At 40.8% G+C, this 13,227-nt stretch overlaps 1 protein-coding gene across 3 annotated transcripts in view; it reads right to left on the reverse strand.

Annotated features, from left to right (window-relative positions):
* The window catches only part of Slc44a1 (solute carrier family 44 member 1), a 182,504-nt gene that overhangs the window by 44,026 nt on the left and 125,251 nt on the right, over positions 1–13,227 (reverse strand). The window contains exons 15-16 of one of the 3 annotated variants that reach the window (XM_052718899.1): positions 12,046–12,126; positions 7,335–9,690 (exon numbers count right to left, since the gene is read on the reverse strand). In XM_052718899.1, the coding sequence (XP_052574859.1) occupies positions 9,667–9,690; positions 12,046–12,126 (105 nt within the window). In that variant the 3' untranslated portion in view covers positions 7,335–9,666. Of the gene's footprint in view, positions 1–7,334; positions 9,691–10,408; positions 12,127–13,227 lie in introns of those variants that run through there. The other 2 variants (XM_052718900.1, XM_052718898.1) reach the window with 2 other exon arrangements.

Raw genomic sequence — 13,227 nt, forward strand, 5'->3', positions numbered from 1 at the left:
TAGTCTTATGCCCAGGCCAGGGTTTCTTAAATAACTCTTTTCCTTTCTTATTGGTTGAAATTATTTTGTTGTAAGCTGCAAAAGTCCTTTGTGGGAGATAGTGAAAGTAACTGACCACATATCCCTAACATCATGTCTCCCACTGTGAGGTCACAAGACTAAAAGCCCCCAGTTCATCTTTAAGGCAATTTCTCTGAGCTGTTGCTGCTCTATGCTGACAGACCTGGCCTAGGATCTTGGTAAGATCTCAGGAGCTTTAAGATTTCTATTAAAAACTTGATAAGACCTTGTGATGGTTTGATGGTCAGCTCTTCTTTTTCCAGAATCCTCAAGTCAACCTAGAAGGCGAAACTCCTAAAACTATGTTTCTTAGAATTTGGACAATAAATGAAGCATGACACCAAATTAAAGGCCTCACTGTCATGTGCTACATCTAAAATAATAACATGAAGAGGTACCATCCTGTACATGGGTTACTCCCACAGCACCTGATGAAAGGCAGGAGCCAAGCAGCCTCATAGGACACTGGCTTCCTTTAACTGCTCAACCTCTGTGAGAGCTCAGAACTGCATGCTATCTGACCAGTTCAGATTTTCATCACTACATGTGTATTACGTTGGGCTTCATGAGTACAGTCATAATATTTTGGTCAGTAATTAACCGCATTTATCAAGTCAGTCTCCTCTAAGATCATTTTACGCAAGGATACTGCATCCATGTAAGTTTGCATAACATATTCTAAGATATCTACTTGACAATGACATTGCCTGATGATGTATTTCTTCAGACCGTATCCCTATCATTGAGAGACACGTGTCAAAGAGCTCGGATCTTCCTATATTTTCTGAAGTTTGGGGCTCTATGACAGGACGTACTTTTCATGACCAAAAGCACAGAGAATGACTTTAGGGTACCGTTCAGGAAATGAGACTTTTCATAAGCTCCTTGGTCATTAGGAGGGATGTAATTCTGAATCAGAACCATGCCAAAAAAGCCCCCATGAGTCTAGACTGATTAGTTCTCCAGTATCTCAGACACCTGCAGTATTTGAAGATGCCTCACAAATGCTGTTAGCAGCTCCTTTAGCAGCCTGGCATACACACCAGGGCTACCTAGGCATCACTCTGAAGCTCAGGCCTCAGGAAAACTCACAACTTATAAAACAAGTTGAGATTTCCTGGTCTGGTCACAGATCCTCTGCTTAGGAAGCCAATCCCTTCCGGAGTCCTTAGTACCACTTAAAATGGTTAGTTTTGAACCAACTTGATCTTTTACAAATTCTAAGGGAGCACAGCTGCTGCTTTAATGATGGCCTGCCTCAACTGTACACACCCACTAATTCACTACAAATGGAGGCTCTGGGTACCTGCGCCACTGCACCTGTGCCATGCACGCTTTCCATGGTGAAGATCGCACATCGAGGCCTTTCTCTTCTACCTGGATTGGACTCAGTTGTAACTCTATCAGTTATATGGCCACATGGTCACTCAGATACCACCAAGGAAGCCTGGCTGGGCAGTAGATAAACTTTGGACTTTAGAAACACAACTTGGCACACTAATACTTTATAGTCTAAGACCCTGGAACATGCTCAGATGAGGAGGAGGAAGAGGAGCTGGGAATTCTCTGCTACTCTCGCAGCAGTAGCCTGACCTGAAGCCAGGACTACTTTCTATCAACTACCACCATGGGTGTGGGAAAGGGTTAGGACACAGTAGACAATATTCTTTCCTATAAAATTTTATTTGTTACATAAAAAATTCTATACATTTGTTAGACTAAAATACAGTTTTCATAATAATTCTGGCAACTGAGTCCATACAGAGAAAACAGCATTAGACCAGCACTTTTTTTTTCTAGTTCATATTTCTGCACAAGTAAAACATTTCAAAGCTCCATTTCATATAAGCTCATTGAACTCTGAAGCTAGATGGAATGTCATCCAATTCAGAGCTCTAGGCATTCATCTGCCTGCAAGAGTTGATCGCTCCAGAAAGTGGATTGCTTGATATACATAGTTCTTCAGTCCTGTGAGAGCATAATGCTCTGAGTGTAACGTCTGCACTGTGTTAGTACGACAGTCAAAAGACCAGGGCTACAAGTGCATCTGTGGGGCATGGTCAAGCACCTACATGTTTGTTTCCTCACATGCATAGTGTAGTGATGCCAGTAATAAGAAAGAACCCAAAAATAACACGAAGAAGGTAGATGACCCCAAACTATATAATCCATGGAAGGCTCAACTGAGTTCTGTTTTTAATGAAAAGAGACAAGGTGTGACACAAAAACTTATTTCAGCACTCTGAAAACAAATGAGGACAAATGTGCATTAGAATGTTGTTTACGTTCTCATCACCCAGGACAATGGCTAGGCTTGACACGGGATGTAAGAGTGCCTGAGAGAACGGCAGGTCCCTACTGTGTTGACAGGCCTTCAAAACTTGGTTGTCTTTTTTCTATGAGTTCTAGCCTAAACTCAAGTTCAGGGAGGCTGGGCCAGGCAGTATGGATAATTTGACCATTTGGTCTACAAAAAGACAGGCTTTTGTCTTTGGTTGTTTTCCCGGAGCCTCTGGCATTTTGTTAGATGCCTTCATGCTCTTCCCTGCCTGTCAGTTGGAGAGTTCTCCCCCGTCTTGTATTCTAACCAGACAACAACTTACTTGAACTGACTTCATTAGATGCAAGATCTAGCAGAAGTGCATTTGGTGCTCCTAACCTTCGGAGACTGTCACACTGAAACTTCTGCTCATATAGTTCAGTGTTCCGAGAGAGGATGGGAGGGACCAGAAGGCATCAATAAAGAGGAGCAAGAGAGCAACACAGAAAGGGTTGACTTGGTTCTTATGATCATCTTTGGATAGTAAAACTCAAGAAGTGCTGAGCAGAGGACTAGAACCCAGAGGCCAGGAAAGAGTTAGTTTATAGTCCCTGGCTCAAAACCTCCAGCCACCACATTTCTATGTAATATATTTCTAATACAGTTTATGGGGCAAGGAGGCCTGGACCTGATAACCACATGGTAAAGGAAGAGGGTCTTCACAGTTTTTAGAAGCTGATATACCCCTTCTATCTCTGCATGTATTCTCCAAACCTTTCCACAGCTTACTTACTTATAGATTTAAAATCCCTTTCTCCAGCAACAACTAGCACAAATGATATTCCTAACCAGCAGGATGTGTAGGTAAATTCAAAGACAGAAGTCAGAAAGTTCCCTTTAAGTCATATGCTTCTATGACAAAGGAACCAATCAAGTTACTAAATTTTGGGCCTTGCCCTCCTCTTACACAAATTTACAGCAGTGGCCTCTCCATTTACAGCTGTGGAAGGTTCATTCCAGCCGTAAGGGTTCAGGGTAGAGAGCTGACTTTTGTTATTTCTCCGCTGACCTGCCAGTGAGATTGCTACTGCTTTGTTCAGTCAGACAATGGGGTTTAACATCTGACTGTGAACCGGGATCCACTGGGGTCAAACCTTTAATAAACTTCAACCCACTTTTCCAAGGGCCTAAAGAGCCTTCCTGGAGAGCTGCTACATACCTAATGGTGAGCTGTGGAAGCAAAGGACCCCTTAGGCTTCCTCAAAGCATGAAGGAGTGGACATGGAAAATGGAGGCAGGATCCATCAGCAGAGTGGTCTATCCCTGCTCTCTAGTGTGTGGGAAAGTGAAAGACAGACAACACCTCCCAGGCTGGTGTGTGTGTGTGTGTGTGTGTGTGTGTGTGTGTGTGTGTGCTGGGTGGAGTGGGGGTGAGGCTCAACGTCTACTCCCAGCATCGGTTCCTCTAATTGGTCACTCCACATTTTTTTTTTAAATCAAGTACCCACTCTACTTCAGTTAGCTCATTATCATTATCTTCATCTGTTTTTCTTTGTGTTGACAGATGTATTTTAAGACAGTTATATACTGGCCACACTATGCCACATAATGCCATATCTGAGTACATCAAAATAGCTGTGTTTTGGTAGAATTCTCTTTTCATCTCTTTTAGGGTGCACCCCACCCCACTGGAAAGAATTTGGTTCATTGCCAGAAATTTCCCCAGGGCACATCCCACCTCATACTTCTAATTGGTGTAATGATTCCATGTTGCCCATTCAGATTAGTGTGGTTTTCTACTTCCAAACCTGGAACTAAAGCACATACTATTTTCAGTTATAAAACTGATTCAGGTCAGAGGTAATTAGCATCATCCCCATGGATAGGCAGTAGGAGGTCTAACCACTTGGAGGAACACATTAGAGATGCAGTGAGGTACATTTAGGAGGCAGTTCAAAGCTTCCACAAGTACAAAGAGACCCTATGGTCACTCAAACCTGCTTTTGAATTTCAAATACTAAATTTGGATACCAGCAAATAAAGTGAAAAACATCTGAAACATGTATAAAAGAATCAATGTTTTCATAATCAACTAGATCTTGATTAGATTATGAAGAAATGCTTGATTTTTCTGAGCTTTCTGGTCTGGAAAAGAAATCATTTAGGTTGTAAACCGAGTATAAAAACTGAAGATTGCCGGGCGGTGGTGGCGCACGCCTTTAATCCCAGCACTCGGGAGGCAGAGCCAGGCGGATCTCTGTGAGTTCAAGGCCAGCCTGGGCTACCAAGTGAGTTCCAGGAGAGGCGCAAAGCTACAGAGAGAAACCCTGTCTCGAAAAACCAAAAAAAAAAAAAAAAAAAAAAAAAAACTGAAGATCAGTGTAATATTTGGGTCCCTAACCATTCCTTATCTTTTAAATAAATGCGCATCCCCCCTAAAAAATACCAAACTGAAATCCTGCATTTGTAATTTACAAAAGCAGCAATTGTTCATGCAAGAAAGAAACTCAATCGTTGGTCTATTGTTATACATATAAAGAAATCAAAATGGGGAGGAAGAAAGAACACAACAGTCCTAGAGACAAGAAAAGGTTTTCCGCAGAAAGTCACAAGTTAAAAGTTCTGCATTGAAGCCGGGCGGTGGTGGCGCACGCCTTTAATCCCAGCACTCGGGAGGCAGAGCCAGGCGGATCTCTGTGAGTTCGAGGCCAGCCTGGACTACCAAGTGAGTTCCAGGAAAGGCGCAAAGCTACACAAAGAAACCCTGTCTCGAAAAACCAAAAAAAAAAAAAAAAAAAGTTCTGCATTGAGGTTTTCTGTAAGAAAGGTAATTTCAAAGTTTTAAATTTTGAATTGAAATTGTTCTCTTAAAATATGGAATATAAGATTTGGCTCAAATTTAAGAAATTCCAATGGGAAAAGTGTGTTTTCTCAAACTTTTCACTGTATATATTTTAATTTTTATTTTTGTTTTTAAGTTTTTGCTAACTTTAGACTTTTTTCTTTTTCTTGATATACTCAAAGATCCTGTCTTTTCAAAACCTGGACCATATGCCACTAAATGAAGACAAGTTAATTCTGCAAGCTGCCACTGTATATGAACAATGGCTACTTTTCAAAAGGGCCAACACGCATTCCGTAATGAACACAGCTACATGAATATGCATTTAAAGCAAAAGGCATCATTCTATGCTAGAATACAGAACACACAAATCTCTGCCTCGTGCATTTACTTAGGATCCCATAATTCTCTAATATATATTCACAGACCATATCTTAACTGTAGCAAGCACTTCTATCTGTCAGACGGAATGCATGAAAGGAATACGGAGATTAACATCATCAGGAGCACTGATAAGCCTGCAGATTTCTGATGGATTGTTTGTTTTCCAAGTGGCCATAGCAAAGCAACAGTGAGCTGACTTACTGATGTTTTAAGGAGAAGGGTGGTGCGGGGCCTTGTGAATGCTGAACAACTGCTCCTGTCACTGAACTATGCCCGCAGCCCAGAGCTTACTTATTAAAAGATAAAAGCTCACAGACCCCTTTGAAGGAAATTTCTCAGATATTGCAGTAAGGCTACTGGGAACCCCAATTCAAATGAGAAGCCAAAAATAAAAAATAAAATGAAATGTTCAAGTCACCATAACCAATAGCTCTGGGTTTGGAGCTGATTTCAGAACGCTGCTCTGAATGTAGAGGGACCTCCTGGAAGAGCACAGAGCAGCAGGGACTGTGCATGGCAGGGATGTCTGAGGCCCAGAGGTGGAGGGAGGGGTGGTGGCACTGTGTGGCTTGCAGATACCTGGAGCATGCATTTCTGGTACTATTCTGAGGAGGGAGAGGTATTTGTGAGTCACACTTAAAGCAGCCAGGACCAGGATAAAGGGATCCACATCTGACCAGGGTGTAATCTTCAGAATGTGTTTAGAAGGCAAATATCATGGTCCGTGGTATTGGGCAGAGGTTATAATTAGATGCTTAATACCTTTCATCGAAAGAAGAAGAAAGGAAAAACTAAGAGTAAAAGGGCATCTCTTTCAAAGAAAACACGTATTTTAAGCATAATTTTTAAATACACTCATTAGGACCTCCATTAGGGAAGACTGAGAACCAAGCCAGCTAAGCTACTTGAGTGGCATGGAGTTAGAACATTATTATCTGTAGGCTACGATGAAAACTTTAATCCTAAACATTAACCATTGCATTAAATGGTATCAAGGAACAAACTGTGTTGAGCTCTGCTCATCCATGCAGGGATTATACAATCTTAGTGCCCTGGCTAAGTGTTAATGATTTATTATTATTGCACTAGTAAGCCTCTTGTTGAAGATGGGGCTCATGGATTCACACTGAAATAAATCCAACCCTTCTCTTCCCACATTACAGTAACAGGACAACTTATTCTAGAGGCAGGAGTCCAGAAGGTCTAAGTCATTTAGAGTCCAGACTCTAAAGTGCCTGGTGGCAGAGACCAAGTGGCACTGAGAAGACCACTACCATTTTTAAAAGGAGACCCCACGTCTAACGCCAGAGACAGGACTCCACAGTGTGGTGTTGAAAAACCATCACAGGAAAAGAAAGAAGTCACAATACAGAACAAGATGGTTTATAAAGTTATCCAGGTGTCCAGCTTTCACAGACCATTTTTGCTCTGGGTCTATTCTTCTCACTTGGGCGGAAGACGGAAGCGGTGAGCAGATGCAGTAAGGCAGCCCATAGCTAGGAGAATGACTTGCGGATGGATGAAAGAGGCAGCAGCAGGGTACCCAAGCGGAACACTTAAGTATTACTAACAAGCCTCGGCCAGGCCTTCTAAAAGTAATCAGAGAATGGAGCTCAGGGCAGAGCGATATTCCATACGTCAAATATCTCTCTGTGTGCACCCGGGTAATAGATATGCATATTTGCATATAACTATATGGCACACAAATGTACTTGGGGCAAACAGTCTGGAAATTAATTGAACTCAAATGACATGGTTACACACATAGATCATAATTTCTAAACACAATGTTAGTAAAACAAAATTTATTTGTAAAACAGGACCTGTTATATAAAATGGCACACAATCAAGTTATACAAAAATACAAATTTTCTTTTCTGATTACAGTTCTAGTTGCAAATGATAATTAGAAAGCATTCCTGGTGGTTTCCAGTAGCTGGAATTGCGAGCACATGGAACAGGGGCAGCAAGAGTCCATGATGCAGGGATGTCCAAGTGAGCAGAACCTGATTCCCAAGCTCAAGTCCATCATCAGGTCACTTTGGAGGGACACCTCCTAAAATGGCTAGCTCCTGGAATGTCTTCCGGTGGGAGACCCATCTTCCAGGCTTTGGCCTGTTCTAACCTTAGTTCACAATGTTTCTGAATGTCCGAAATCGGGGTGACTATGAGTCACATGGTACTCTGATTTTTCTCTCTCACCTAGTAGGACAGTTGTTAGTTACATAATTAAATTCCATTTCAAGTGATATAAAAGTACAGTGACACTATTTGGCAACACTAGATGTTAGATGTTAATTTCTGGCGAATTGTTATTTCACAATAGCTATGCTTTCAACACTGGTTTCCCGGATCCTGCTCAGACATGAACTCTTAACTGTGTGTGTGTGGTTAGTTGTCATTTTAATCCAGACTCTTATTGCAAATACTCTGAAGGTTCAGAAATATTCATGAGCTTGAAAAGAAACCAAGGCATTTAGCGAAATTTAGCCTAGCTAGATTAAAGAACACCAGTACTTAAAAAAGAAAATACAATTTACCTTTTGCAGCAATTTAAAGGTCCAACCCTTTGAAAGGAAGCACATTAGCAAACAGCTGCTGACTGAGCCCTCGGGACACTGTATGCAATTCCATAACACCAGTCTAATTCACTGTCTAGTTCTGATAGGCAATGCTTTCTTTCAAAAGATTTTCTTTCCATGGAATGATAAATGCTGAGGCTTTTTTTTTTTTTTTTTACAGAGCCTGTATTTAGTGCAATAAGTTTAAAAAATTTGCTCTGAAATATTTACTTTACATTAACAAAAATAGCTTTTTTTTAAAAAAATTGTAACAAAAAGGAGTTATCGCATAAACAGATCATGAATTATTCTTAGCAAATTACACTTTTTTTCTTAAAGCATTCACCATTACAATAAGCAGAACAATGGAATATTAGCCATTCATATCTGGTAAGCTTTAGGAATTAAAAAAACCCCAGCAAAACAAAAAAACCCCAAACGTACCCCCAAACATAAAGAACATTCACACTTGAAGATTAACACTAACCAATTCTTCAGTTAAACATTGTAGAACTCTGGATATTCAAAATGGATGACCAAGGAGGGGAGCACCTGCCAGTGTGTTCAGATTTCAGAGCGAGCATTTGAACAGATGGCCGTTGAACCCTAAGCTCCTGACTTGTTCTTGAAACAAGAGCAAAAAGCACTGGAATTCCCAATGCTTCATGCTTCGTGTTTCTCTCTCTTACGCCTTCTAGAATCACCTAAGCTGAAAATCAATACACAGAAATGGAAAGGCTAAACGGGCTGGGTGCCCCAGTTTCCTTTAAAATCAGGCATACAGATGTGTGGTGGATGCTACTAGAAGTCAAAAAGGAAAGCGACAAAATACAGGAAAAAAGTTTGCATAATAAAGATATCTACCCCTTTCTTTCTCTAGGTCTCCTACTTTCTTCTATAGAAGCATTAGGGTAAACTACAAATACCTGAGGAGTTGGTTACTTTTGAATGTCAGCTGACAAATGCATGAGCTATTATGAAATTCCCCATAATGGCCCCACTCATATGCTTCTGAAAATAAAATGACATGGCTTGTTTGATTGGGGGAAACAGACTGGAGAAATCTCCTATTTGTCTGAATGCACACGCCTAGTCTGACGGACTAGGACTTAGGCATCAGTAAAATAAGATGCTGATTTGAAACGTACACCAGGGAAATCATCCCTGCAAAAACTTACACAAGAATTTGGTACAATAATTTTACCTAGGTTAAGTAACTAAAGTTAAAATTTCCTCTAGTTATTAAAAATGTTAATCAGATATGAATCTAACATTTCCATTAAGACAATTACAATTGAAAACATTAAACGACGGAAGTTGCCTTGTAAAAGCCACCCGTATGAAAGGAGTACATGTTTGACAAAAATAAGCATAAAAAAGGTATTAAATCCCTGTTCCTTTTCTCTGATTTTGGCTGATTATGTGTGTGTGTGTATATACATATACATATATATACACACATACATATACATATATACACACACCCACACACACAAATACATAGTTATGTGTATATATTGTTTTGGAATGTCAATGGGGTCCATAACCGCCGGCTACGTTCAAGCAGAACTTGCTCCCGAAGCCTAGAAAACAAAGTCATACAGAGTATAATCTTAGAAAATTACCATTGTAAGGAGATACGAATGATGCTATTAGCATACACACATGGTCACAACAGCACCCGGGCAAAATAGGTTGAGACTCCTCTCTTGAACCTACGATGCTGGAATACTGCAGGCCATATTTCCTTCAGGTCACCAGTGAGACACGCATAGCCCATTCCTCCACTACTCCAGCCCACATCCCCAGAGAGCTCAGGTTGCCCTTTGAAATCTTGTCCTTGTACAACCGCAAGCAGACAGCCAGATCTCCAAAGCATTACATTCAGCAAACTCTTCTAAGAATTGTAGAGAGACCTCATGAATCTTAAGAAGTTTTTTAAACTAGTGAGGCTCTCTTAAATAGTTCAAGAGGAAAAGTGGCAGTTTCTTATTTAGTTCAACAACCCCCATCAAGTGGACAATCTGAAAACCTCATTTTCTTAAATATTTTTACAGGATAAAAAAAAAAATCTAAATGAAGACAGCCCATATGGAGGGAGCCAGGCAGGCGGCAGCGGTTGTTGCTGTGTGTATTACAAAACAGACATGATGCTCTCGTGGAGAGCTTTCATTGAAAGAGTAACAGCAAATGAGAACAGGCTGTTCACTTTCTATAGTCCCCTTGCTTCAGTGGTGAAGGTCTCAGATAATTCCTTACGACACAAGGGCTGGGGGAAGGTAGGCATCAACTCTGATCATGTTTACCAGGCATGAGAAGAAATGTTTAATGGCATGCTTAAGAAATAGGGCTGTCCACTCACATTTGCCACTGCTTGGGGGGGAGGGGGCGGGAGGGAACGGGACACTTCTTAACTACTTACAGTGACATTCTTGGGAGTCAAACACTGTAGTGCCCAACACACCAGCAGGACAATGCACACAAAAGATGTGTTTGGGGACAGAGCTTGCAGGAAAGCTATGATCCGATGAGCAACATAAAGTGAAAGGAAAACCCACGTGAAGATTAATACACTCCTTGGGGTACGGGCCACAGGTGAAAACTGAAAATACTACTCAGAAAAGGCTGTGGCTTTTAACAGAACACTATTAACTTCGGCAGGTCTCTTAGGATTAGTGTCTATAAATTAGGGTTTCTGGTAGGGAAGGGATACTTGTACTCTGGTCTACCACAATTCATCTTCTACTTACTAAGAGTCATGATGGAAATACATGCCAAGTCCATGGCCAAATTGGCTGGTCTTCAACATCAAATATTTCTACCTTTCTTAAAATGCTTATTACTGAAGATTGATTTAATGGAAGCTTCAACCACCAGAAAGGAGGGAGAGGCAAAAGTCAGTTCTTTACAGTTATTTTTTATATAAGTCCCTTTAAAGTTTTAGATTCTTTATTTCCTAAACAATGAGGACAACTAGGCAGTGTAAGTGACATTTCTTCATGTCACTATTGGATTGGTAGCATCATTCTAATTAGACTAGTATAGGTTTGAGATATGTACTACTACACTACAGGAGACTATCTATAAAAGAAACAACTCGGGGTGCGAAACTGATTAAGTCACTTTCCTCCCCCAAATAAAAAGCCTATTTTCCTGTCTATTGATCTATGAGATCATCCATGTATCCATCCATACACATATACATTAATCTTCTATCTGTCTGTCTATCTGTCTATCTACCTACCTAAGTATAAGTCATCTACCTATCATCTGTGACTGATTGGAGAAAACAATTCCTTTTACAGCTAAGGTGTGAGAAGAGTAGCTTCTTCCTACCAAATGGAACGTGGGTATTGATGGAAATCGCCTTGTTTGCAGGTGAAAATAACACAAAACCAAACCAAATAAACAAATAAACATAACAACAGCAAAGAAAGTACAATCTGAGCAACAGAAGAAAAAGTCCGCAAAGAGGTAAAGACAGCAATGAAAACAGAACAATTTTTTTTTTTTTAAAAGGAGGAATATGAACTTCAGCAAGCTGAAAGGAACCTTCATGGTTATCTTCTACAATGGTAAAAATGAACTGCTGCTTCAAACATACCGCTAAACGTCCAGTGGGATGAAAACTAAATCCTGACAGTCAGAAAACAAGAGAAACCGTTCTGACTTGGAGGCAGGCGAGCACCCGGGCCCTCTGAGCACTGGCAGAGACACCACTGTTCCTTTCAGCTCACTTTTACAGATGGTAGTCTCAGCTGTGACAGGAGTTCTGCCATCCAAGTGATGGGTAAGCAGACAAACAGAAAGAGCAGCATGTCCTGCGTGATACAGATAACGAACGCTTCTCCAGAGGACGTGCAGTCAGTGAAGACAGAGAGAGAGAAGAAGTGAAAGGGAAACTCGTGGAGGACGGCCACCTCCTCATCTCCACCTACCATCGGCTTTAGTTCTCTGGCATCCGCGACGCCTCCCTTACCGGCTTCTTTCATCGCTTTCCTACTGTTTTCCACAAATTCCTGCAAGATATGGACCACACAGCATTAATTCAGGGATCGTTTTAGATTTCAGTCAGCAGGTGAATTTTAACGGTACATCCTTACTGTGGTAAACAATACTTTGAATGAACAAGCAAATCACTAAATTTGTCAGGATGGATTGCAATTCGCAGATGTAAAATCTTCCTTGCATCACCCATTCTGACATTCTCACTATGGCTCCAGGAGATAATGTTAGTTATAACCAACAGTTTTAAGAGCTTGCTTTTCCTACATTTAGAATATCTTTTTTGTTTTGTTTTCCTTATCAAGATAAAATGAACCAAAAACAGTTTGCTTCAAAAGCTTCTGGTTTGTATTATTTATATATATATTTAAAATTTTTAGCCAGGGTTTCACTATGTAGCCCTGGCAGGCCTGTTACTCACTGTATGGCCCAGGCTGGCTTTAAACTCATGACAATCCTCCTGCACCAGCCTCGGATTATAGATGTGCACCACCACACCCCACAGCTATCTAGCCTTACCATTTCCTCCTCCTTATCACCTGTATCCTGCTATTTACAGCTCTAGATATTACTCCATAAAGCAGAGATAAGGAGAGCGTCAACCAGAACCTGTGGTCAGAAGTTGGGAGAGTAGGAACATTTCCCAGGGGATTGTACCGCTCTATCAAAGCCTGCAGAATACTTCTTCCCTAGTATCCTCAGTATTCCTACAGAAGAAAACAAAGGGCATGGTGGCTCCCGCCTCTAATCCCAACACCAGGGAGACTGGGACAGGGAGAGCACAAGTTCAAGGTAAGCATGGGCTACAGAGAGTTTACCTTAAAAAAAAAAAAAAAATTGATCAACAGAAATTTCCCCTTGAACTGCTCTAGTCACAAGAGACTGCAATACAGATGAAATTCCATATGAAAATAGCCAGACAGAATTCATTTAGAACTTATGAAAGCATTCAACATGTAGTTGATGATGCTATTAGTTGGGGACAATCAGTATCAAACAAGTCAGTTCATTTACCTTCAATTTTTCACTACCGAAGAAAAAAAGGTATGTCTTATAGTCACACATTTACTTCAGATTTAATTGGATACCTCACACTACCACAAAATAGCTGTTTC

Source organism: Peromyscus californicus, unplaced genomic scaffold (genome assembly GCF_007827085.1).
Source record: "Peromyscus californicus insignis strain IS unplaced genomic scaffold, ASM782708v3 Scaffold_5__1_contigs__length_169319896, whole genome shotgun sequence".
NCBI lineage: Eukaryota > Metazoa > Chordata > Mammalia > Rodentia > Cricetidae > Peromyscus > Peromyscus californicus.